The sequence below is a fragment of the Thunnus albacares genome, chromosome 13 (assembly GCF_914725855.1).
Source record: "Thunnus albacares chromosome 13, fThuAlb1.1, whole genome shotgun sequence".
Classification (NCBI taxonomy): domain Eukaryota; kingdom Metazoa; phylum Chordata; class Actinopteri; order Scombriformes; family Scombridae; genus Thunnus; species Thunnus albacares.
The window spans coordinates 10,171,456-10,199,242 of record NC_058118.1 but is presented as its reverse complement, the minus strand read 5'-3'; the positions used below and the strand labels follow the sequence as shown (position 1 = coordinate 10,199,242).

Sequence of the window (27,787 nt, the reverse complement as noted above, 5' to 3'; positions counted from 1 at the left end):
TCCTAAGGGGGGGTGTTGCTGTAAAACCTCGACAGATGACCGTTTACTTCCATTATCAGGTGAGCTCGCGGTGTCCCCGCTCTGTGCTGTGTAGATGGTACAGTCCAAAAGCAGTCCGGAGTTGTTGCTGAGGAGCTTCTTCTGTTCAGCACATACCGTCAAAGTGGCATGCAGCCTACGCTTTTGTGTCCTGTTGCAAGAGATTGCATTGTTTGTGAAAATGTTACCGTCTTCTCATCGGAGTTACCTCGGACAGCACGGCAAGGTCGCGTTACTTCACCTTTTTTTGTGCAATATTACAGGTGAGTCGGGAATATTTTGTATGGTAGTTTTTTTTTATCCGCTCCACAACCGTTACACAGAAGTTTTGTGATGGAGCCGACTGTCTCAGCACAACTAGCTACCACCGCGGGCTTTAAAGTGGGGGTTATTTGAAGTAGCAAGTTCTTGGCAAGTTGAGCAGGTGTCATTTAAAACACCAAAGGAAACTTGGTTACAAGTTGACTTCAATGCCTCGGAGTGGTTGCCAGCCAGCCAGCCAGCGCCGCCGCCGCCACCACCGCGGGTGATGGTGCGACCCGAGGCTGCCATAGAAACCCTCCATAGAAACCGGCGAGGAGCAGAGGCAGGGATATCCAGCTGTATATACACTCGGGTCACTGCAGATTCAGTGGCAGCCATATTAGCTCCAGAAACATTTTCTATTAATGTAACATGGTGCTGAATGTGCCACGCCAGCTGCTTTTGCAAAACTGTTTGAGAAACTTGGATTTCTGTTGTCAGACAAGATAATGCTGAATACCAGAGCCTCCCAGGTCAGGATGAGGGTCAGCTACCATGTGCCTGCAGTGGAGCCTGAACTCATTATGGTTTAATTAAGGGGTGGGCAATTTACTAACTCCACCCTAAAACATGGCAACTTTGTTCCCAGTGCTGAAGTGCCACTGTATTAAAAACTCAAAACTGAAAAAGCAAGGATATTACAGTTTATCTCCAACTCTGTATGGAAACTGTCTTCATATCTATTCTCAAGTTAGCACATTGTGTTTAAAATGAACCAGTGAACGTGCATGGCTGAATATTGCAATATGTGATAAGATGTGTTGCTCACAGGCAGCTTTTCTAGACAAACTCCCTTCCCGTCTACAGAAAAGAACAAAGTGAGACGTCAATAATTGGGATTAATAATTAAGAAACGTGTTTGATAATAAAAAGCTTTTATCAAGTGTGACATGTGCATGAAACCAGGCTAAAGACTCCCTGAACTAAACCTCTGCTGTGCTCTGGTAGGGTCAATCAATAGTTTACTGTCCTGTCTTTGCAGCTAGGTGTAGCCTTGCTGACCAATGAGTGAACCAATGACCATAATATTTCAGTTTCTCCTCCACACTGTTTGTCTTACCATATCTGAAGGTAGGAAGAGCACGCTTGACTGATTATATTGCAAATACCATGATACTTACTTATACATGATAGCACTATTTCATGTTGGAGAGGCCGTCTTGCACTTGAGCCTCTTCACAGAAGTAGACGAGTGCTCACAAAGCTGTACAGTGTTCAGAGAAGAGGAGCTCTGGGCCACTGCACTAGGACTGAACTAGAGCTGCAACAACTAGTCAATTAATCAATTAGTCGATTGACAGAAAATTAATCTGCAACTATTTTGATTATCAAATAATCATTTTAGTTTTTTGGATTCTTTGGATGTTTGATCAGACAATACATTTCAAGAAGTCACTATGGGCTCTAAGAAATTATAAGTATTTTTCACAGTTTTATGATATTTTATAGACAAAGTGATCAGGTCTGGCGCACCCTGGTAGCCTACTGGTTAAGACACATGCCACATAACGTCTGTGGTTCGATTCTGACAGCAGACCTTTGTTGTATATCACCACCCCATCTCTCTCCCCTTCATTTCTTCTTGACTGTCGTCACTGTCGCTATAATAAAGGCATAAAATACAACCAAAAATATTAAATAAAAATAAACAAAATGATTAGGTCTGCAACTAACGATTAATCTTCAGATTACTTTCTCAATTAGTTGTTTGATCTAAAATGGTGAAAAATGTCTGTCACTGTTTCCCAAAGCCCAAGAAACAACCTAAAATGTCTTGTTTTGTCCAAACCAACAGTCCACAACCTGAAGATAAACAGTTTACTATGATATAAAACTAAAGAAACCAGAAAATATTAACATTTAAGAAGCTGGAACCAAAGAAATTGGGTATTTTTAATCAAAAATGACTCAATGATTAGTAGTTTATTAAAATTGTTGGCTAATTGTTGCAGACTTAAAAACAATGAATCAATTAATCTGCCAGTTATTTTCTTTATTAATCAAGAATGAAAATAATCATTAGTTGCAGCACTAGACTGAACCCAGAGAAGCATCTGAAGCTCTCTTGTTAAAGACTTGACTTGAGACAGAAGCCAGATTATGAATTGTGCAGCAAAATGTAATGTTCTGCGTGATCTGTCATGTTAACACCCGGATCCTTAAGTCAGTCCCTAAACAGACTGTTTACTTCCTTCAGAGTTCAGGTTAAGGAGCAGAGACAGGTGCCCATTTGTCCAGCTTCAGTTTAAGTCTGCTGTACATTTCAATAAGGGGTTTGACCTTGTGCCTTTGTTGAATGCAAAATAGATGCACACACCCTCTCACCTCATAATGTCCAGTCCTTAAAGGGGAACAAACACTGTTTCTCAACCAAACACATTCTTGTTTCATTAATACTTCATTAATCACATGTCTGGCCACTAAGAGGCAGGAAAACACCAAAACGAGCTGACAATACAGATACAAAGCCACACCATATCTCCAGCTTCTAACACTGTCTACACAGAAAACGTTTCAGCTGTGTTTTTCAGTTGTCCATCTCACACGTGTTTGACGGAACAGATACGTTCCTATTTTAATCAATCCAGCTGTTAACACAGGCCATGTAACAGGTCAGGTTTCATCGCGCTATATTCTTGTAACTGCGACCCAAAGTGTATTTTTACACTTCAAATCTATTTTCTTCCATTTCACTCATGTAACTATAGTGATTGTGTATTTGACTCTGAGAGCTGCCAAAACACTAGTTACCTGCACTCAATACTGTGCCTGAACGCATCCTGTGTTCACACAGATGGAGGCGTAACGTTGTTATGGTTAGCCGGTTAGCAAACGGTTGCTTGCTCACACATCCATTCAGACATGGAGCAACATTAGCATCTATTTGCAGTCGTTTTTCATAGGGGTTGGTGAGAACGGCCTTTACCTTCTAGCTTTTTAAATGATTTGTGAAATTGTGTATCACTAAGAGACATCATATAGCTGATCTGGCCCTTTTCATGTAGTAGACACGATTAAGGTTTCTACACTTGTGCATTACTGCCCTCTGCAGTCGGCTATAAATGCGTATCGCATCACCCCCTGTACACGAGAGTCTTTGTGCTGTAGATTATGAGACACAAATAAAATATACCCATTCAGCAAAACATTCCTGCACAGGCAGCGCCAGTAGTGCTCCAACACATTGTACCATTATGTGTGCACATACTTATAATGAATACAATGACAAGTTAGCTGAGAGTTTTTCTCGCAACAGAACTCAAACAAACAGGTCCTAATGAGATGCACCATTGATGGACAGCTTGAGAGAATCAAGCCATTGTAAAAATGTGTATGTGCATCATTTAAGTACAAAAAGTTGAATTAAAGAGAATCGGATAAGACCAGACTGTCAGGCGACCATTCAGTTGTTCTTTGTCTCACTCTGCACAGCTGGCTCTGCCACTTCCATCCTAACACCATCACCATTTATGTTCTGATTTCCACTTTTAACGAGACATGCTGCCCTCTGGCAAGACACACATATTAATACACTTGCTGCCACATAAGTGGTGCAAGTGAAGGTAATATTGACTAAAGTGAGAACGAGCAGCAGAGTGTCCCCAGGGTGCAATGTGTCCTTGATGCCAGGGTATCTATAATCTGTTTTCTTCTGTGTGTGAATGAGACACATTGTGTTGCATTTGCAAACCAAACTGAAAGTGCCTACAGTAGCTGCTCTCTTTGAGGATACAAGGATTGCAAGAACTTGAAGCAGTTTATTTTCTTTGTCTCTGAAAGCACAAGAAGAAGAGAGAAGAAAGGCTTATTGCTATGTCAAGATAGGCTGCATATAAGATCAGATAGACTTTGCCCTTATTTTCATCACTTCTTTATTCCGAGTAGGAGAAAACGAGGGCACGCTTATGTAAGGTTGTCGTCATGTCACCAATAAAAATTTAATACAGTCGCTATACCTCTTCCATTACATATTCAGTGCAGGAGAAATACTGCTTTCTCTCCTCTTACCATGCTGGTATTCTTACTATCGAGCCATATCGTTGTCCCTGACAAATACAGCAGGTCGTAAGATCAGTTTTCTACCGAGGAAGAGGCTCAATTACAGTTTATGGTACAGTAGTGGCCATCTGCATTCAGGTGTGGCAGTTTTCCATTTTTATAGAAACCACTTACGTTTTTGTACGTTTTGTACGATGTAACGTTAAGTAGAAGGACAAATATTATGCATTCATTCGGAAATAATGAATATCTCACTATGCGTTTCCACAAAAATGTTATATATACACATTTTTAATGGGTGCATTTGTGTTGACATTAACTGTCAATGTGCAATTAAGCAACAGTTTATTTAAATGTGTTGTCAGCTCTCCGCCTTTGTACTTGATCACCTGACTGAGTCCCTTGTATGGAGGATTCTCTGTTTGGGTGACTTACTAATTAACTTCAGCAACTGAACCAAATGCAAACATTAGCTTGGGGCTACGTTCAGAACAGCTTCACTCCTCCTCGGAGGAAGTTGTGAAGTGTGTGTAGTGTAATTCATTGGATGTGGGGGTATTCTCCAGGAAGGTAAGCTTCCATATCTTTTATCACAGCTGGGCGACTGGTGGCTCATTCAAACCACCCGTCATATCTGTCTAGGATTTTTACTACACCACTGAGTCCTGAACTGATCATCTGTTGGTTAAAAGCCACCACAATGTGTCCTTGATGGCAGCTGCCACAACTCTGCAAGCAATGTAACAGCAGTGATGAACTCCCAGTAATACTTGACATTAAAATGTAATTTGTGTGAACAAAGCCTTTAAAGAATGTAAGAGTCTGAATACTGTTGGCCAGCAGAATCAGATGTTATAGAATTTACAATGTTTTTTTGTTTTTTAACCTAGATTGTTGAATTCATATTTAATGATGTAGGATTCCACAAATAATCAGCATCCAGTTTTTCTCTTCAGTGTCTTTGTATTAAACAAGTTTTCATTTGTTTGTATCTGTATAGCAATTTCTCCTGCATTGTAGATGAGCTGAGTGTACTGTAGTGGCCTTAGCAGTGAGTGGAGGTTTTTGGGGTTTTTTGTCAATTTGTTATTTCTATACATTCAGAAATTGTGCTTCCACAGCTGAACATCTGCCTGTCCTGTGTCTGTATGAGCAAGACGATGACTCATGATCCTACTCTGCAAAAAATATGTTAAAAAAAGTTATCATGATTTAATATGAACAATTAAACATTTGGTTTATTCTTTAGATCTTTATTTACAGCCTAAACTGGGCCAACTTACAAAAAAGTGTTAAAAGGTTAGAAGTGTCAATCATTAAATTTCTCAAGTGGATTAAAAAACACAATATTTATTCTCAAATCAGATACAATTATCATTGCTATAATTGGTTTAGCTGTCACACAAATTTTTAGTAATTATCCAGAAGCATTTATTAACTAAAATTGTAATTAACCTTTTAACCTTATAACAGTGCAAACCTGAAGCACAATAATGTCAAATAAGTACTGTGTTCTCATAAATTCAGACTTTATTCAAATGGAATAAAAACTAAAAAAAGAATAAAAGACATTTGTACTTCATACTTGAAGGGAGGGAAATTTCTTTCTACAGTACTAATATTTGAGGACATGGACTTTTGGCCGGAATCAGAGCTGTTGTTGGCAAAACAACAATACAATATTTGGAGTCAGTTGCCAAGCAGCACAGCAGGTTTTGATTTATGATGATGTCTTCCTGCTCGCAGCTTGTTGCAATTAGTGATCTGGTTGAAGGCTTTGGCAGTCTAGCAGTGTTATAATTTCTTTTATGAAATTGTAATATAATTCTTTTTTGTTTGTTTACCAGGATCCTGGTGATACGTTTCCTCTCATTTGCGTTTCATACGTGACTTTGCGTTCGCCTTTTTCTCACTCTCAGCCTTCTTTTTCTTCTCTCAGCGATGATGTCATCTTTGTGTTAGCATATCTCATCCACTCTTTTTTTTTTTTTTTTTTTCCCTGCCTGGCCTGTTCTCTCTTCATATCTCTTTGACTTTCCTCAATAAGATGTTGAGCTCTCCGCTTTTGAAAGGTGCCACATTTCTGACAAGTGCAGGTGACAGACAGAGCATGGGTTAGTTATATTTGGACAAAGGACGTACACACAGCCTGCTTTTAACTCCTGAATTCGGGTCAGGAGGAGGAAAGCTTTAGAGATGAAACAAATTCATCAATTGAATACTCCGTCACACAGTCAGCTGTGTATTATTTGTTGAAAAGCTGAGCGCCTGCTGTGGTGGTATCAAGCTCTGATTCTAGTCTGATCCCCACAGATGTCACATGGTACTGAACTTGTACAGATATGAAATTGTTTTCAACAATTTAGGTCAGAGGTAACACCAGAAATATTCTTTACTCCCTGATGCTCTCATGGTATTCTTAATTTGTCACCCAGTATTAGATTGACGACTCGTCCGTTCTGATAATCCCATCTGACAGTATTAATTGGAAATGTAATATTCTGCATAATCTCTGTGTAGTGAGTAGAATAAAGCAATATACGTCTTGTCAGACAGCAACATTGTCTGCCATATCAACACGGCTGTAACTAACAATGTTTGTTATCAGTAAATCTTTCAATTATTTTTTTAATTACTCAATTAATCATTGAGTCTATGAAAATGGCCAATACAAGTTCTGAGAGCCCAAAGTAACATCTTGAGATTTAGTTGAGTCTGTTCAGTGAAACAAAAGAAAAGCAGCAAATCTTCACATTTTTTTATTGTTGAAGACACAACAAACAGGTGCACATTTGAGAAGCCTGAACCAAGCAGTGTTTATAATTTCTATTTCACTCAGGTTCCTCCTATTTTTTGCTTGATTAAACAACCAAAACAATGACTTGATTATAAAAATGTTTGCACATAATTTTCTGGGGATTGACTAATCAATTAATTGACTAATTTTTTCAGCTCTAATATCAGCATGAACTGAATTTTATTTACTTGGAAATAATGGTTTTATTTTCATAACCTTTTCCATTATCCAGGATAAAATTGCTACTCTACTGCTCAATATTTAACAAAAAGACTATCAATTATCTAGATTTTCAATTTCTCAAAGGTCTCAAGATGAGTAACGCTGTTAACATTCACAAGCGAGTTCTTTTAAAATAACAATTGCACCACAAATTAGGCAAAAAAGACTATGCCTCAAAAAAGTGGACATAATATGTATAATATAGGATGTTTTAACGATCAAAGGTGCAGTGTAAGTGCTTTTTATTCCAAGAGTTTTGATTAATGATGGTAAATTATCCAAACCTGGTGGCTCATGAGTATGATTGTTTCTGTGTCTCCTTTGCAGGTATGTGGGGCAGTCAGGTGGTCGTGCCCCAGAGGGTGAGTGCTGTGTTGGGGAAGAATATGACACTGGAGTGCAGGGTGGAGGTGGGCACAAACCTTACACTCACTCAGAGTTCCTGGGAGCGCCGTCTGCCTTCAGGCTCCGTCACCGTGGCTGTCTACAACCCACAGTTCGGCATTTCCATCCCGCCGGAGTTTAGCAATCGCTTATATTTTCGTTCACCCTCCTCTCACGATGCCACCATCGTCCTGGAGAACGTGGGCTTTGCTGACGTCGGGATATATACCTGTAAGGTTGCTACATTTCCACTGGGAAACACTCAAGCCTCCACTACCGTCACTGTACTCGGTAAGTATGTATGTTTACGTGAACACGTGTTTCGTTGTGCTGTGGGTTCCCGTAGGTAATGTCAGCTGAAACAATTACCAATTCACTGATTAGATGATTGTCAGAAATATGCCAAAAATATGAATATTTATCAAAATGTATGTCAAATGTGAGTATTTTCTGGATTTTTTTGTTTTCTATGATAGTAAATTGAATATTTTTGAGTTTCAGATTGTTGGTAGGATAAAACAAGCAAATTGTTATGGGGATTTTTCACTATTCATAGACCAAATGATTAACTATTAATAGAAATAATCATAAGTTGCAACCCTAACGTCAAGCTGTCACCACAATCCATTTTATTATTGTAAAAGGATTCCAGCAAGTCTGGATCAGATAGTGGTTGTTATTAGCTGCCAGATTGTTGAGTGTTTGCTGAATAAAAGAGGGCTCGATGATGTGGTTAAAATCAATATCACGGCATTAATATGAATATTTTTTTTGATAATGATATATCAAGATAACAACAAATGTTTACCAAGTCTCTCACAAAATTAGCAACTTGATATTCAGTGCAATTTCCGGTACTGTTGTTCCACTGGTTTGCATTACATCAACACATGTAAAACAAAAACTTCAATAACTCATTTTGATGGTTTTTCATTGCAACCTTTATGGATTTACTCATTTTGTTCAAGGATAACACCGTATCATATCATCATGATAACGTTACAATCGAAAGTCAATAAACAGTAATAATGGATTGTTGTCCAGCCCCGAGTCTCTAATGTGTTTGAAGTATAGCTTGACCTCCTCGGTGTGGTGGCTTTGAAAGTATGCCCTTCTGAAGCTTGGATTAGATTGTACTGCTCAGGTGTTCTTTATATTGTGTCCACCCTCTGCATGAACACACTGTACACTTTCAAGTCATCAGGGCTTTTGCTATCGTCAAGTATTAGTCTGCTCAATTTTGGAGCAATAGCAGTTTCTAATCCTGTGTTTTGAATTTTGCTGAAGGATTACCCTTTTCATTTGGATCACAGGTTGTCAGTGCTGGCACACGAACACAGTGTGTGTGTGTGTGTGTGTGTGTGTGTGTCTGTGTGTGTGTGTTTTCTCTCAATCCATTTTCACAGAACAGATCACAGGGCTGGCTAGAGCTGCTAATAATGGGTTGGACTGGGAGTGGAATGACATAAGTAGAGAGAATGCAAAACTGGTATTGATAAACTGAAATGTATTTGAGACTTTCAAACACTGTAATTAACTCAGTGAAATAAACTTACAATTTAACATTATAATGTGGCAACTCTTTTCTTTCTCCTTTCTTATCTTTGCTCTGCTCTCTGAATCAAAGTGGAGCCGAAGGTCTACGTATCTGCAGGATCGACTGCCCTGATTGATGGTGGCAATGAAACTGTGGTGGCCACCTGTATCGCTGAGCGGGCCCGGCCTCCCGCTGAGGTGTCCTGGGAATCCAACCTTTTCGGCCAGTCAGAAGTGCAACTATTTGATGACGTCAACGGCACCACAAGCACACAAGTGCGCTACCTCTGGCAGCCCACACGCCACGTCCAGGGCCACACACTTACCTGTGTTGTCCGCCACCCGGCTCTGCAGAATGACTTCAGGATCCCCTACCAGCTCAATGTGCAGTGTGGGTTTCTGTTATGTTATTTAATTTCCAAAAGCAGTCAGTTGATGATGCTTGGCCTTGTCAGTGTTGACATTTGATTTATTTGAAGCACTTCAACAACAACAATTCATTTTAGAAGGAGATGAATTGACAGATGAAGTCGTTACAGGTATTAATTATGGTTTAAGAAAGGCTGTCCTTGGTGTTTTTCTTATTTTTTTTACAAAGTTTTTATTTCTTTAGGTTTTTCTATGTCAGTACATTTTTGTATTTGCCCCTAAACTGTCAGAAGGGAAAATGTTCTGTCTGAGTCCCCATAGATGTTAGAGCATATATTCGTACTTTGTGGGGCACAAATGGGTCTCTGCATACCATCTGCAAGTAGACCGGTGAAAAGAGGTAAAATGACCTCCTTGAAAAATCTTGTTTCTTTGCATTTAATTTTGGTTCTACTTAGCATTTGGTGACAGCTGGCAATACAAAGTATTTTTATTCTCATTGAGTGTATGGCACAGTGAAAAAACAAAACTGACAGTTTCCTGCAATAAGTATAACAAACATTTTGCTACAGGACAATACCCTGAACTCTGTAATATAAGTAGGTGTCTGTAAAACAAATGCCAACTAACAGAGGAGTTGTAGACGGCTGTTAAAAACCATGTGATAGTTACTTGGCAATGAAGAATATTGGGCCCACAGAAGGGGAATAATGTTGATGATCTGCTTTTGAAATTGTGCAAACCATCATAACATGCAATCATGAACGTGCCCCGTAAGCTGTATTATCTTTTTATTGTATAGATTACAAAACACCTAAGTGCATATTTTGAGGACACCGGCTCATTTCTCTAGGCTGTAACCGACCTTGGTCTCCATATAATGCTGCACACAAGCTAGGCAAAAACGGTCATCTTACATGTATGCTGATATAAAGCGTAGTTTCCATGTGAGATTATGACCTTGTTATACAGGAAAGCTGTTAAACAGAGTTGTTCAGTGCAATTGAAGACTGTTTTCTAAGGTTGTAATTTGATTTTTTTTTGCTTGTTTTTTTTTTTTTTCTTCTCTCTCTGTAGTTGCTCCTGATATTTCAGTTGTGGGGTATGATGGAGACTGGTACGTGGGCCGGGAAAACGTTCAAATGACGTGCAAAGCCAACGCAAATCCGCCAGCTCATCACTTCAGATGGATCAGGTGTGTTTATCTGTATAACTGTGTGTGTAAGACGTTTCTCTCATGAGTTAAAACTGACAAAACAAACAGGCCAAAAGCTGAAACAGCAATGGTGATTTGTTCCCAAGAGTATTTAAGTAAGATTAACTGTCTTCCCTTCAGTTAAGGCTCTGTCCCAAAACACTTCATTGTAGCTTGAGGAGAGTCTGTTCAGTACATCAAAAATGCGCATTTAACCTGCAGGGATTTTAATTTAAAAGTAATGTAGAGCGTCAGTGTGATTTCAATGCACAAGTCAGCACGGTCAGTCCGTCCTGAGCAGCACACACGCAACAGACAGCATCTTCTGTTGTGTGTTCACGTGGAAAAAAAAAAAATTGAAGCACAGTTCTGGCACTAAAGAGCTGTAGTGTGGTCAATTTCACAAATCAGGCACTGCAAAGTTTTTACAGGCTGCTGAAAGCTGAAGAGAAGATTAGCAACTGAAGAGTGATGTTTGCTTTGCTCTACTTTCAAATATTTACTCACACAAAACCTTCACGTCGTTTTTCACAGTATTATTTTTTTAAACATTCAGAAAAAAAAACCTTCCTCCAAATGTTCATGTTTACATCATCTGCATTTAGCCGTGGGTTTGTCTAAAAGTTTTTGTCTCTTGGGTTCCCAGATTGGACAGTGAAATGCCACAAGGAGTGGAAATGATGAACAGCACTTTGCTCTTCCTGCGTCCCCTCCAGCGGAATGACTCTGGAGTTTACAGGTGTGAGGTTGCCAATGACATCAACCTCCGCAGTCGGGATGTGCGCATTCTCATACAAGGTGAGCGGAGTATACACACCAGAACACAGCTGACTCCTATTGCCTTCTCTTCCCTTAGGAAGCATTGTGCATGCACGCACGTCATAGAGGGTATCGCTGCCTGTGACATTGTCCTTCAAGCTGAAATGTGACACTGTATCACTCTTGCCCGTTCTGTACGTACTGACAGTCTATCAAGCAGTCACCCATTTTTCTCTTCAGTTCTTTTCAATCTCAGGGTCTGTCTATGTTTTAAGTGAACGGTTCTATGTTTTGACACTGATAATATTTGACCTTTTAGATCTAGTTTTATTGCATGTCGATTAGCCTTGATTAACATTAGGTCTCCAGATGTTCTGAAGAGGGAGTTCCTGGGCCAAACACATCTGCAAATGTTTAAGGGCTCTTCAGACCACAGTGCACTGCCTCTGCTGTGTCCTCTCTTAGCTTGGCATTAAAGTATGTCATGTCCCTCTGTTGTATATGATGAGCATGTTCCTCTGTTTTCGCCAAATCTGTCTTCTCTATGGAAACTGTCTTCCTGAATGAAGTTCTGATTATGATGTGATTTTCTTTTACGTCTCTCTCGCTTCTCCTCTTTCTTTTACTTCTGCATGTGTCATGCAGTAAGAGGCAAAAGCCTGCAGCCTGACTGTAGATGATGTCCCAGATTTATAAAACATTAACTAGTTCTTTTCAACTCCTATTTATTATTTATTATCCATATTTCATTTTCCTTTGAGAGGATCTGTACAGTTGTGCGCAAGCTTACACATGTTAGCGTACCTTCCGCTGTGTGTGTGTGTGTGTGTGCTTTGCTGTGGGTGTGTTCGCTGCCTCTGCATGAAGTTGTACAATTCATATACTTAGAGATTACAAACCTTGGGGTTCATGTTTCTCTTCTCTCAGATGTGAATATTTTCCTCACATCTGGCCTGGCACGGAGGTTAAAGTGGCAGAGCAATTTTGCAGCACTATTATAGCCTTTAGACTCAGATGCTTTCCATTACTTTAGTTCCTTCTGATCATGGCTTTTGGCTTTTCTGTTTTGTGGGCATCACCCCTGATCCAGTTCATTTTAAGGTTGGTGTTCTAATAGTGACATAGTGAAATAGTGGCAATGCATAATTGTACTTTCAAAATAGGGCGTAAAACATATTCTCATGCAATTTAAGCATACAGTACAAAATAATCTGGTTATTAAAATTGGCATCCCCAAACTTACTCTAGTCACAAAACCTGATATCATTATGTGTCCCATCAATGAGTCACCTCAGTAAGTCTCATATGTGCTTAATACATGTAATAAAAAATACTATGACTTGACATTATTTTTCAACATTTGCAAATACTTTTCAGGCTATAGGCTGTGTTCAGCCTAAAAAATACAAAATGTCAGTGTAGTTGAATCAACTTCTCTTTGAGTCAACAACAAAAAAACTGCAACAAGTTACACAAAGGCAGCATCAATGTAATAACAACTGTAGTGCTGAATGGTATTACGGAGTTTTGATTCACCAGATGACTGATGCTGATATATTTTAATCCATTTTCTTTTTTATTTGTACAAATATGACAAACCCATATCAATATGTCAGTCTTATTATCCGTTGACTCCATCAGCATATAAAGACCCCACTGAGGATCCTGACCACAAGATTGAGAAACTCTTGGATATGGGGTTTCAGTCCCCAACAGTTAGTTCTGTGATTTAAATTTGGATTATTTACTTTGGCAGTTGTAGAAATCAGTGTTTAATGGAGATAGTTACACAGCCAGAATCTTCTCTATCAACAAAGCAAGACATTTATTACACACCTTGTGTAAAAAAACACTTTATTAAACTGAATTAACATAAAACTAATTCTCAGGCAAAGTCAGCGTCTGAGCCAGTAATCTAAAATAAGACATGCCACCAAGGGAAACCTCTTCTAAACTAAAATACCAGTTGGAAATGATCAAGAAACTAGTGTTGTGTACCCGTAACCAAGTGACTTCCCCAACAAAGCCAGCTGAGAGCTGTTTGCAGCCTCAGGAAAACGAGCTTTCAACTGCAAAGTCATGAGACTACTGGAGAAGTCAACAGCCAACACACAGCTTCTGAGAGCTGTTAGCGACCTGGTGACAAGACCTGGTTGAGCAATTGTGACAAGTTTGAAAGGAAACTTTTCCTGTGTGTTCAGGTCTTTATAGACACATTGGCATATGTCACCTTGGTTACAAGTGACTCTGTTGATTTAAGTACTTGAAAGTGTTAATGATTAGATATCCAGGTGCAAAGTACTCTGGCAGAATTTCAATTCAAGAATGATTTGTGTTATATCCTCCATCTTACTTTCCTGTTGTAGTTGCGCCCAAATCCATTCACTCTAGTTGTAGTTTTATCGCCTGTGTACAATATGCTCTGTTCAGTAACCTTTTGGTTTGCTCTTTCTTATGTGTATTAATGTCAAATTAAGAAAAGTGACAATAAAATCAGTACCTGAAACTGTACTTTACTAAGATTTTGTTAGCAAGAATCACAAATGCAGAAGAATAGTCCATAAAAGGTTTGCAAAGACGTTTACCTTTACCTTTTTTTAAAAGATTTTATTTAGATTTAGATGTTATTTGTCAAATTATTGAACAAATAACAGCCTGCTTTGACCAAAGTAAAAGAATACAAAAAAATTGATTTTTAAAATGTATTTTTGTGTGTGTACAATTCAAAGGGGACATTTCAGATCTGTAATTACTGTCACATGGCTTTAATCTTGGGAGAAAAATGAGAAACTACAATGTTATAACGACAGTTTGAGAACCTTGCCAGGAAAGTGGTGAAATATGGTGCTCTTTATTTTAATGGAAGCACTGTTTAGACCCCTTGTGACAAACCCTCTCATTCTGCCATCATCTAATATATCTATTATGTCAGCCCTTTATACCTAATCCTAAAATGTTGATGTTTAACTCACTTACTGTTTAGTAATGCACTCACAATTGACATTGCAAACCTGAGGCTGCTGTGAGCATGTACAGTACTCTGTAGTTTAGTATGTGCAGTAGTTTAGTTGATGTTTTTGTCAGCCTGTCCCTACTTAGTAAAATGCTGATGTAGTTGGCATTGACATTCTCTGCTTTTCTGTCTGTTCATCTCTCCCTTCCACCCTCTGCTCCCCTCTCACCCTCCTTCCCTCCATTAGATCCTCCCACCATGCCTTCCACCATTACTGCTCCTGTCCTAACTGGTTCTGCCTCCTCCACCTTAGTGGATGATAAGCGCCATGTCCTTCTCAGCTCCCCCACCCTTGAAGCCCTACCTGAGAGTAATCTGGGTTCCATAGTGGGTGGGGCCGTGGGCGGGGCCTTGTTCCTGCTTCTGCTGCTGTGTCTGGTTGGTGTGTGTTACCTCCGGAAACAGCAGACCTTCCACGGGAACTACTACACCAAGCAGTACCTGGGCCCCAATGACCTCCAGAAAGCCCCCGCGCATCACGAGCTCCACCCAACCAAAGGTCGCGGCAGCTCCTACCATCAAGACCACGACCGAGAGGAGTGGGGCGACCGGGAGCTCAAACAAGAGCGTGACCGTCGTCACCATAGCAACTATAACGGAGAGGAATATCCCTCTAACGGCTACACTAGGGCAATGAGGGAGAGCAGTCACCACATCAATCAGCAGAATCACCACCACGAACACACACAGTATTCTAGTCCACGGCAGGCCAGATGTGCCAGATACCCTCATTCACCCAAGCCACTGGAAAATGGCTCCCCCTACATGTCAGACGACTGCTACGATAGCGGGCCCGAGGGCGATTACGTCTCTCACACAGACGGCTCGGTCATCTCTCGTAGGGAGTGGTACGTTTGACGAGCTACCTGGTCCCGCAGGAGCAGAAACACGACGGAAATTCAAGGGTTTCATTTATTAAATTTAGGAACACATTATTTCTCTTCTGTACGCACACTTCTACTAATCTCAGTTCTGTAGTTCCCTCGTTTTGTTCAAGCGCCCTGGTTGACACTTGAGATATGTGTCTGTTCTCGATATGGAGCGACTGTGGACTGCACGGCCACTTTGACAGTCAACTTCTACACGCCTGCAGAAGTGGGCGTGTTACGAGTTTGTGTGTGTAGAGACTAACTAAAGGTCATGATGTATGCGCTGTCTCTGCCTTACTACATGGACTGCCAATTTATTTAGAATTACTAATGTATGTCAGTTAAAGAAGCCCTGGGGGCTTAAAGATCATGTGGTTGTCTTAGAGGAAAGTCATTGTTTATTTATACAAAATCAGCCTTCTTTGGCTATGTGATGCTCAATTGTATATGTTGATACTGATTACACTGATTTGTTTAAAAGGCCTGTGACCACTGAATAGTGTTGGCTGATATTCAAGAATGGAATGAAAATGAATCCATGCAATTCAGATGGTCACAGGTCCTTTTCCCCAAACTCAGTAAGACAGCAAAGGCGTAAAGGCTAATTTAAAAAAAGGATTTGTCTCCCTGAGAAATCAGGATCCCTCCGTGATTGATGACCTCTCCACACTGATTCATGGTCATAAAATGAATTGCACTGCCGAATGCGAAACTTTAATGGACGACCACATTATTAGACCATTTGTTTTTCACTAAAATGTCTACAGTTTATGTAAATTACCATGATGGGAGACTTGGGAGTTTGAGGACTTGACCACTGATGTCTGAGCAGTGTCCTTGAAAAATGATGGCCTAGAGTGGGAACCTTAAGAGCATATCTACTGTACGTTCTCTGCTTGTGTTATCCCAGGAGGGAGGGACGGGGGAAGGGACGGGGGGAGGGAGGGCGAGCAGGGAGGCCTGCATGAATGAGGCTCAGTTCACTGTGCATATCACATATTCACTGACATATAGTGAAGATGTGATATGCACATTTGCTACAAAATCATGTCATCCAGTGCAAGTTTAAAAAGGTTGGAATATTATTACTTCTATTTAACTTTGTGTTTCTGGTTAGTTGTCCTCTTCAGTTAGCCACATACAGTCTCCTGTGTTTTTCTACACAATGATAATGGATGTGTTTGAGAAAATTTGCACTCTGGCACCAAACCAGGGCTCTTGGAAATTCAAGAGTGCTGTCAGCAGGGGCATTGTTTAAAGCAGGCTACAGTATGGCAGCCACCATACGCTGGCCTCCTAGTATTATGTTACACAAAGAAATCATTCAAAACTGCAGGCATTACACTCCACCACAAATAACCACCGATGGTCTAATTTCACTACTCAAGTAATCTGTAGAAACTAGACAACGTGACTGTGTCACAATTACAATCTGACGCATTAATAGGCTTATTGTCGGTTATCCATATACACAACTTCAAGCTCTAATCATGATCACCCGTTCTTTTCAAATTAAGCATTCATTATTACTACCAGTACAACAATAAAATGTACAGGACGTAGACAAATCAGGGTTTTTTGTGATAGATGTACTGTGGTTATCCAAGCATCCACTTTTTCATCCACAGCACAGCGCATACTTGCCAGAAGGGACAGACAATAATTCTGTTGCACTGATCATTAAATCTTTCACTCGCAATTATACTTTGAGTAGCTATAAAAAAAAAATACCCTCTGTGCATTTTTTCAAGGATTTCAGGGTGAATTTACAATTAAATCTGCATTTATTTGTTAACCAGCCACATCAGTCAAGACACTTAAACGTTGCAGGACGCACCAAGTACTGTGATTGAACTGAGGAACATGTGTTTTACAAGTCAGTGTCATTGGGCTGAGGAGCCCCAGTAGTTCAGGAGTTAAACTTGGATAAAACTATTATGGATTTAAAGATAAAGTATTTTGGCACATGCACCTCTTTACCAGATAGCGTGGAGGAGATCCAGCAGTTTCCTTCATGTACACTAGTGTTTGTGAATACATGCCAACTTTAGTAGTTTGGTCACTATACAATATTTGCTTCAAGATGCCAAATATTTGTTTAACTTGTATGTATAAATATGATGATGACAGTGTCTCACATAAGTATTACAGACTAGCTAACAACTGATTAGTAGCTTCTATTAACGTATCACTGTTGTATACAGGGTCTTGTAGCCTGAAATAGAAATGAAAAGATGCTTTAGGCCACTTTAATATTACCGTAACAGTTGTCAAAATGGGAATTAGTTATATTGTTATGAACCCTCACTAATCATTTGTCAAGGTGTGAATTTTGTGCAGTGAATAGGCTGCAGTTCTCATAGTGAGATTTGATAATGTGAGAATATGATCCCTATACTGCAAATCATGATGTTTCAACTGTGAAATGCTGCAGTACAGGAAAACTAATTTATCTTTGTAGACAGAAACTCATCATTCCAATAATTACCTTAATGTTAATTTCCACATTACAAAAACATATTTTCTCACTCACTTCTAGTGATGTACAAAGGTTTTAGTTTTATGTGCCCAGGTTTTGAGATTTCCATCTCAGATTTCTGATTTCAGATTTCTAATACAAATGAAGGTGAATGGAACTGTGTGAGGTTCAAAATATTGAAATATTACAGAAGCATGCTGTCAAAAGTTTTCATATGAAGTATTTCTCTGGTAGAACATAGTTCCAATAAAAAAAAAAACATTTAAAGTGCGGATTATCAAAAGTAACCAGGACACTTTCTGTAAAGAGATATTGCTGTAAAATGTTTTTTTTGTTTGTTTTTTTTATTGGAGTGGAGGCAAATCAGTCCAAAACTATCTGTACCACTAGATACGACAAAGTGTGAACATATTTCAAGTGAGAACATATTTCTTTTTAATTCGGGTGAACTGACCTTTTAATGGGACTGTCTAACATGAATGGAAGTGCACAGTTGGCAGTTTGTAGGCTGTTGAATTAAAAGTAATGTTTTCGGGAGGTGTGCTGCTGCCACCTGTTCGTTCTGCCTCTCTGGTCACTTTCACATATATGCAGAGAAGAACAGGAAGCACGGCAGCCTAACCCCTTCTTATGTTTGCCTCTATGCACTAAGACAGAAGTTCCACTAATCAATACACTATTTTTGCTTGACTCGTCAATTTGCATCCCTGCACCTGGATTAATGGAGTTCTTTTGTACTGTGACATTTTGTATAGAGGTCAGTCATCGATATCTTTACCTTGAGAAAATGTCCTTCACTCCGGGTTGAGAAATACAACTAGTGCCTTAGATACCTAGAAGAAGAAATTTAAGTGTTTTCTTATTATTGTTTACTTATTGGTGTAAGAACCTGTTCTGTTGCTCTGTGGGATTTATTTGTTGCCTTTTTATGTTTTGATTTCCACTACATACAGTACTGTGTGTTAGGACTCCGTAGTGCCATATTCACTTTTCTGCCCATGTCACCATGACAGTTAATGACGCAGTATACTTGCAAACCTAGAGGCATTAAAACACACGCAAAAAGACAAAAGCTTGGATGAATCTAGTCGAATCTTCTCTACTTCACAAGTATCACAGTAAACCATCAGACTCCGTGTCAGGGGTTTGGGTTTCTGTAGAATCACTACTGTTCAAAGGACTGAGGGGCTCACTTCAGTCTCACATTGTCATGAAAAGCACCTTGTGGTTTGTTTTTGTATATACAGAAGAAATGTAAGTTTCTTAAAGGGGGAGGCAAAAAAAAAAAAAAGATATTTATGTCAGTGAGAACAGTGGAGCATTCATTTGTCAATCTTTTTGAGAATACTTTATTTCAATAAAGCACCTTAGCACCTGTGAGTTATTTTCTCTGGAGGTTTTGGAGCTCGCTGCTCAGTCTCAGCCTCTTTGTGCTTCTATAAATGACATCATCTCTAGCTCCCTAACGCATAATGCTGCATAAGCCCACCCCCACCCCCTCAAATCCAGCACGCGCATGTGGGACGCCGCACATGATGTAATTCATGTTTCCTCACTTCACCTTATCTTCATCTCTAGTATCCAAGAATGATTTATGTAGTTAATTTATTGTCGTTTGTGTTTTATGGTTAAAACGGGAATCTTAAGCTTTTTCTCTCCACTGGTATTTTTATAGTTGAGGGGGGGAGATCCAGCATCTCCTCTGCTCTCTCCGTGCCCCCTTCAGCAGTCCTAGTTTGCTTTGTTTCAGGACAGAAAGGCCCTCGCTCTCCCCTACAGCTCCTTTGTGAATCCCCCCCCCCCCCCCTTCCTCCTCTCCTCTCCTCCTCCCCTTGTGTCTTTCTCCCACTGTCTACCAGCTGGTAAAATTAAACGCTGAGTGTTTATGTCTGGCCCAAAGTCCCCACTCTCCAGCCCATTGACTGTCCCCATGGCAACAAGCTCATCTGGAGCTGCTGATGGAGGCTGTCTTCCTGCAAGCTCTACCTGGCCACAGAAACCGGAGGGAGAAGGGATGCCGTGGGGTGCGCGGAGCAGAGAGGTTAACTGTGCTGCTGTGAGAGGCGGTGCAGAGAGAGAGAGAGAGAATTAACTACTGGAATTGAAAACGGCCCATTACGCCCCGCTGCACTACAGAGAGCTCCTCTCGCTGTAAGGACACATCACGCTGATGTGACCTTGACATTGTTTAGCTTGGAGGTCCTCAAGACACACTTCCGTTTAAAGTCTTTATTTCAGCTTGACCTCTCTGTCTTCTACATCATGGTCACAGCAGTTGTTGTCACTGCGACCTTGAAGAGGGGCGTGCTCCGTCTGAGAATACACAGTGGAGCTTAGAAAAGTGAAGAAGCTCCACAGCGGTGATGATGTCAGCCAGCAATGCTTAAATTAGTTTAAGACACTTGTGTTAGAAGATCAGTGGATCTGCTTTTTGCCTGCGACACAACAGTTTCCAAGGATACTTTTCACAACACACAAAGGAGCGAGCAAATATCTCAGGCAGCGGGATGCAGAGCTGACGCCTGTGTGAGAGAGAGACTTTGATATTGACTCCCCACTTTAGGTGGGATCAAATTGTCACCATCAGTGAGCTGAAAATATTGAAATAGATGTCTGAGAGATAAATCACAGACCACCTACTGCTCTTCCTCACCCGATCTGTTAAACACACACACACACACACACACACATGCAGTGAGCATCTGCTGCCTGTTGTCTGGTCAACAGCGTGACCCTTGACCCTGCTGTTGAGGTTTTAGGATGAGAAGGGGGGGCGGGGGTTGTTGTCTTGTCATCCCTCGCTCCCTCACTTCTTCTCTTCAGGTCACCCGAGTGTGTTGTGTTTAATTCATGACAAGCCCGTCTGCTATGCTGACCTGGCTGATGCACTTTTCTTGGCTTTGCAGCGATGATGTGTGTCGGATAAAGTGCTGAAGTAGGAGAGACATGCAAGAGAAAGAAAGATCCTTGCACCGGAGCCAGATCCCAGCAGGGACGGTTGAACCACCGCTAAAACAAGCCCCTCCAGGATGGATGATATTTGAAGCAAAGAAATGTTTAAACAGGAGAAATGAGTCAAAACACAACATGCATAAAATATTTATGCATATAATTGTCCCAAATCTTATTTTTAGCTAAATGACTTCTAAAAGCATGAAAGAAACACTGTGCATGATTTATTGATAACACATTTTCCCAAGCTGATACTTCCATTCACAATAAGATGTCCATTCAGTAGTCTAAATTTTATTTAATGAACATATTAAGTCATACTTTAAACCTCATGATGCTCCATGCATTTTGGGTTTAAAGCTTTTTTTATTCCTTGTCACATTGTGAATGTCTGTCATCAGACATTAGAGCAAGCAGCTTGATGAACTGCATTTTTAAAGGTGTTTTGATCAACTCAAGAGGCTCTTGTCATAGTTCAGCAGCCATCAAAGGTAATCGAACGGCTATTAACTGTTAGAGGACACGAAGGGAGTAGAGGGGGAGGGGAAAAAAGGAGGAAGAAGTGCCTGTATCGCTTTCAGGAGCGAGCTCAAAAAGTCTCAGCTTGTCCAATCTGCATCACAATTGAACTGTTATTTAGGATTCTCATCTCAGCACATTATTGATTTTTTTCCCCCACCTCAACAGCTAAATCAACTGGAATTGACCACTTTACCTTGTTTTTTCCTATCCTGTCACCTTTTGTCCTCCAGTTCCTTCAGTGCCACACAATCACAGTTTTACACATTACTGCTGATTGGCCAAAGCTTGCTGTTCTGTGGGTTTAATGCATCTTAATCACAATTAATCCTAATCCCCTCAGTGGACAGCATGGAGCGTATGAAAGCATATGGTCTAACTGAGCTAATTCAGCAGACATTACAGCAGCATCTTGAACTCCACAGACACAAAAGACAAAGAAAGGACAATATAAAGATGGAGGGATGGAGGGACGGAGGTGAAGATGTAACATGGATGTTTAGTAAGTAATAGAGTTTGGAGATGCAGGACCTCCACTTGAACTCAGTTAAACTGCAGCTCTATCCTTTCATATATATTAGTCATGTCTGAACATACATATTATCGTCCTGGACATAAAAAAACAAACACTGCAACCGTGGAAGAAGCACAAGTTTGATGAAGATCACAGCTTTTTGTCAACACTGTTGGAAGTGTTGATTCAACTCATCAGTCTTAATGCTGTTAAATATGAAGCTATACATGATAGCTTCATATATCATATCATATCATATACAGTGTATGTATATATATATACTGTATATGGTATAACATTTATATTTGTATTATACAAGAATATCTAGTTAGTGCGATGTTAGTGTTATGAGGTGGTAGTTTACTCATCTGTTGCTATTCAATGTGTAACCAACAGATATGTAAATGATTACAATAATAGCAAAGTTCATAGTTTTTTCTTTGGACATTTCAAACCTTGTTAGGACCTGCTCACCAGTCCTCTCCAGAGTAACCAGTTTGAGGAGAGAGGACACTTGATAACACTCAGAGCAGCTTGTACTCTTCAGAACAACATGTGCTCCAGTTAACAAAACTCTTAACATGTTGCAGGTTTAAAATCTCAGAAATGCACACAACCTCTCAAAAAGCAGCTACAAAATTAACAAACTTCAGCTGAAACACTCACTGACTTCGAATTGTGAGACATCTCTGTTGTTTGTGTTGATTGTAATGTGTTTGTTCTAAAAGTCTCTCTCCACTCTCAGACCAGTCTCAGGCGGAGAGGTCAAACTCTATTGCCGTGGCCGGAGCTGTGATGGGCGCGGTCCTCGCTCTCTTTCTCATCGCAGTCTTCATCATCGTGATCCTCACTGCTCGCAAGGCCCCATCAGTGGCCGCCACTGACAAAGTGTAAGTCTGACAAATAATTCATGCTGCAGAATATGCTCTGCTCGTTAATTAATGACATGATAGCTGGCGAGGTTGACTGAAGCCTGTCGGTGGGTTCAGGGAGTTACTCCTGTGGAGATACTGCAGCAGTGCGCGGCCTGGAGCAGGGAGGCTGTGGGACAAGGTTGAGGGGTGGCAGATAATTGCAGTCTTGGCAGCAAGCCCTTGTCCTGTTTTGTTCAGTCTGTTCCTATAGTGCACCGGCACTCATGTTAATGTTAGAGCAAAGAAAAATAACTTTGAGGTTAAATTATTTACAGAAGGAGCTGGGTCACACTCTGCCACATTCCTGTGACTGACATGAAATGCTTTGTGTGTGTGTGTGTTCTTTGTCTTGTCTGTCTCTGTCCTAAATAACTGTGACTAGTGTTCGAGTGCACAAAGATGAAACCTTGTGGGTTTGTTTTGATTAATTCTGCTTCTATTTAACATTAAAGTCTGCATAGCAACATTTAGGTGTTCTTTATGTGTCCGACTACCCCTTCCATACAAATCATTATTATGAGCCTGTGGGCCATATCTGCAAGGTTGCAGGTTGATCCCCTCATTCATCCTTATTAGTGTGTCATTGAGGATGCTCGCTCTGGGGAAACACAGTTATACGCTTCAAGCACGTCTCAAAGAAAGCAGCAAAATAACTATAATTCTCTGCTAAATCCTCCCAAAATACAAATTTCATGCCAATTACACAAATAAGTCAATGATGTATGAAAAGAGAATTGAAGCTGATTGGATATAGAAGTTGCAGCTTATAATTGAGGAGAACAAAGCTAAGAGTTGCTGAAACGCCCGACCAAAGAATGTTCATACATGGATTAATATTGTTCCACTCTAAAGGATTTTGGTTTATTTACTTTTTCTCAGCTACGATAACCCTTCTCTGACATCTCAAATTTTCTCTTATTGTCCCCAATAAAAGCAGTCTCATGAACCTCTGTAAAATTTTGCATTGTGATTCCATTGATAGCACCCTCTTCAAGTAAATTGTCTTATCACTAGCAGAAAACAGCACAAATTGATGGAATAAACACTCAACATTTGTGCATTGTGGGTGTTGGCCCTGCATCACTACATTGACACTACAGGATGGTGTGTGTTGGTCTGTGGTCAGTGCCACGACAAACTTAGCATCTTAAGCATGACCGTGGCTGAGGCGTCCCAGTGGGATATGACAGAGGGGGTTGGACGCAGGCCTCGTCCCTCTCCTTCATCACACACCGATGAGAGTGTAGGACAGCAGGTCACTGAGAGCGCTAACTGTAATGTCCTACCGCTTCTCATCTCAAGTATGAAAGAGAGGCGCTGCATCGAGTGATATACAGTGTTAGAAAATCAATGTCTGTCATGACATCGTTTTATGAATGGCCAAGGTCAGTCTCTAGGTTTCGGTATAGTAATGGGCGGGGATTTCAATGAATGAGACAATTACTCTGATAGTCAGGAATTTTTAGAACAGCTGTCAAAAGATCTTCCAATTTACTGTTATGTATGAAAGTCCATCACTCTTAAACCCACGTTGTCAAATATCCTAAACCCCACTGATTTAGCTATGGTGCCATTAGTGTGATTGCAGTAATACCAGCGCTTAAAGGGATAGTCCAGCATTTTAGACTTGTGCTTCCATAAAACTGGGGGACATGAAAGAGACAGATTAAAAAAATAATGGTTTAAATCAATGCAGCGGAGGCTGAAAAACACAGACTTTTATTCCCTAGAATGGGTTCAAACTCCAAAAAGTGCTGGATCCTACATTTCCCACAATGCAACTTGATGTAATCTTTCATTCAATCCTCCCTGCCTGGTGAACACAAATGTCTTTCAAACTCTAGGCCCTCATTTTATTGCAGGTTTTGTGATATACTTTTGGGGTCTCAGCCCAACCCAAAATAACCCCGATGACATCACTATGACATCATCAGGATTATTTCCACAGAGATTACTTCCTCCTCCACAGCCACAGAAGACATTATACAACTGTTTTGTGTTCATGACAAATAAACTGACCTTCATATGTAAAATCTTCTAAATGTCTGTCCATTCTGAGAAATTAAAATCTGAAATCAACGCCATTTCTCTCTCTTATTCTCTGAAGGATTGATCTTCCTCCAACACACAAGCCTCCCCCTCCCTACTCTGAGAGAGCTCCGGCCGTGCCTCTGGGTGTCCACGCGTCACAGGTGGCCTGGCTGTGTCAGGTGAGCCCCGCCCTCACCTCATAACCTATTTAATATCCTGTCAGTAAATTTTGGTTCATCTGAATCATCAAGTACTTGTACTACACCACAAGTTTATCACTTGGTTAGTGCTGAGTCAGGACAGGAAGTATCTGAGGTCATTATATGTGTGTATTAAGCAGGAAAGGTAATGTCTGTACTCATTTAATATGTAGGATTGTTTAAATTTTAATTTGTGTTCTCAGCTCAACTCAAGCCTTTACTTTTTTTTAGCCTCACCTACACAGAGGCGTAAAGGAAAAAACTTTTCCTATTTCTTGACTTTCTGACATTCAATTAAAACGACAATGAGAAGAGAAAACTGTTTTGTGTTTTGTGCCATGAAAGAAAAGCAGCTGGATGTGAATGACGTCACACTGTCTTTGGTTATTTTCAACATGCAGACTCGCAGGGCCGAGCGCAGGTACGAAGGGACTGAGAGGCAGCATCCACACCCAATAAGACCAGGACCGCTGGGGACTCAAAGCCCCACCCAGCAGCTGTCGGGCCTGGAGTGGGTTTGTCATCAGAGTGGCACAGACCGGGTGTACATCAACCACCGTGAACACTATGTGTGACACAGTCCACCGAGCACCTAGTAGTCATTCACTCTGACCAACAGCGAGCTCACCAGCTTCACCTGATTCACTGAGCCATCAATCCAGAGGAGGAAACAGCTGGCAGCACTGGAGGACAACGTCAACATGCAAGCCATTTTCAAATGTTAATCGACATTGTACAAATGTTTTTTGTCTTAAAGGAATAGTTCAACATTCAGGGGAATATACTTGTTAGTTTTCTTATGTGGTATTAATTTTCTCATCTATTGCTCAGCAAGAAAGCAAATAAGCTTATTTCCCAAAATGTCAAACTATTATTGTACTTCAATTCTTTTTTCTCTTTGTTGTTTTGCAAATATCCTGTATTTATCAGTATTTCATGTTTGCCATCATTTAGGATAAACAAATTATACTGAGAAAACAGATTATTAAGAGAGCAAAACTCAAGATATCTGCCCTCTAATCAACTACAGAGTAGCTGTGGAAAGAAAACAGTAAAGGGCTGTGGTTATCTACCAAATCCAAACACTATTTTCATGTTTTTATCATCAGAACCACAAAGCATAAATCTGACATGCTGTATCCTCACTCATATCACCAGACCAAACCAGATCCAAACTGCTGAGGTCCACTGAGACCGCATGTACTAACTGCAACACAGACCATGAAGGGATTAATTAAGGTATTTCTGTCCCAGTTCTGTGATTTGCTGCTGTAATGTTGTGACACTACGCTTTCTGGTGGCAGAAACTGCAGAATTGTAAATGTGTAAATGTAGCCTTTGTGTCGGGATAATTTTGTAGAGTTGTAATCTTCTACTTTACTAATCAGGGAATGATGTTGGTGTGTTTTATATATATACTGTAGAAAATGCATTTGTTAAGTGTTAACTGAAAGGTTGTGGCGAGGAGTTAACACTGCGACAGTCAGACTCCCAGTTTATTGAGCTGGATTTCATACAGCTGTAAAATAAACTGTGCCTGACTTTGATCATGAAGAAACAGAAATAACTGTTTTAAGTGCCATATTGACATTTTGGGGGTATTCCCCCTGAGAATTGTATGCTGTAGCGACTGGACAGTCATGAGCTGTTGTCTTGTCTGATTCATGTATTAAAGTGTAAGTTGTTGCCATATTTGCACCAGTGACATGATGCTGTGGCCTTACAGTGACAATGGATTAAAAAATCTGTTTCCCACTCCAAAGCATAAAAAATGACACAAAATTTTATAGATGTGAAAACAAAAGAAGCTGAAAGAAAGAGAAACAGAGGGAAGCAGTCTTCAAAACTGCTGTGTAAAATCAGATAGCTGCTGGCGTCCGATAAGCTTTTTAAAGTAAACAGTCTAAGAGGTGGAAGCTCTGAGTCACCACATGTGGAAACAAGAGGAGTCCTTGAAGGTTTGAGAGGGAGTTTGAATTGATGTGAGGAGGGTTTTTGAGGAAAATTTTTCATCTCAAGGTCACAGTCACATTGCTTCCACTGTGATTCTCACAGCAGAGGGAGAAGCTGTTTATATCACCAGGAACGTTCTGTGTAAATGATGATGTGTTTGTATGTGAAGAGGCGAAGCCCTCGTTGTAATGACACCACACTGATGGTGAGAATGTTTGTCAGGATTCGTTTATTTCTTTAAGCTCAGTCAGCTCTCGGTCTCTCCGTCCTGCTTATGAAGGGGCGTTGCTGACACTTTCCAAGAGCAACACCCAGTGTTCAAACATGTCAGTGCAGCATGTCCGTGTATCACCAGCACTCCAGATACAGTTTTAAAGTAAATATACAGTATGACTCTTGGCTTATTTTTGGCTTTTCAGTTAAAACTTGATAATGTGTCTGGTTTTAATGATAGAAGAATTATATCAGTAGATTGCTGTGTTATTTCCAAGCTCCACACCATTAAGCCACAGTTGGATCTTTCACTTAAATATGTTATGTATGATTTTTCAAAATTTCATATGGATATCTGTCATAATAGAAAATCACTTACTGATTACGTTGACATGTTGATGTGCGTCATATTGGACTTCAGGGATTTAGAAAACCCCCTGACAGAAATCCAACTGGGAATAATCGCTTTTGTAGTGTTAATTTAGACACAATTGTAAAGCATAACTGAAGATTTTACACATCGAAAA

The 27,787-nt window shown here is 40.3% G+C and overlaps 1 protein-coding gene across 2 annotated transcripts; it reads left to right on the top strand.

The window, feature by feature from the left end:
* Nucleotides 1-79: 79 nt before the first annotated feature.
* Nucleotides 80-26,786, top strand: nectin3b (nectin cell adhesion molecule 3b). 2 transcript variants are annotated; one of them, XM_044369811.1, is made up of 8 exons: nt 80-302; nt 7,688-8,035; nt 9,372-9,671; nt 10,727-10,844; nt 11,491-11,642; nt 22,695-22,839; nt 24,971-25,073; nt 25,496-26,786. In XM_044369811.1, exons 1-8 carry the CDS (start codon nt 95-97, stop codon nt 25,667-25,669), a joined length of 1,548 nt encoding a protein of 515 aa, XP_044225746.1. In that variant the 5' UTR covers nt 80-94; the 3' UTR covers nt 25,670-26,786. The 2 variants fall into 2 exon arrangements, with proteins under 2 accessions (XP_044225746.1, XP_044225745.1); XM_044369810.1 differs by lacking the exons at nt 22,695-22,839; nt 24,971-25,073; nt 25,496-26,786 and adding an exon at nt 14,804-19,344.
* Nucleotides 26,787-27,787: the final 1,001 nt, after the last annotated feature.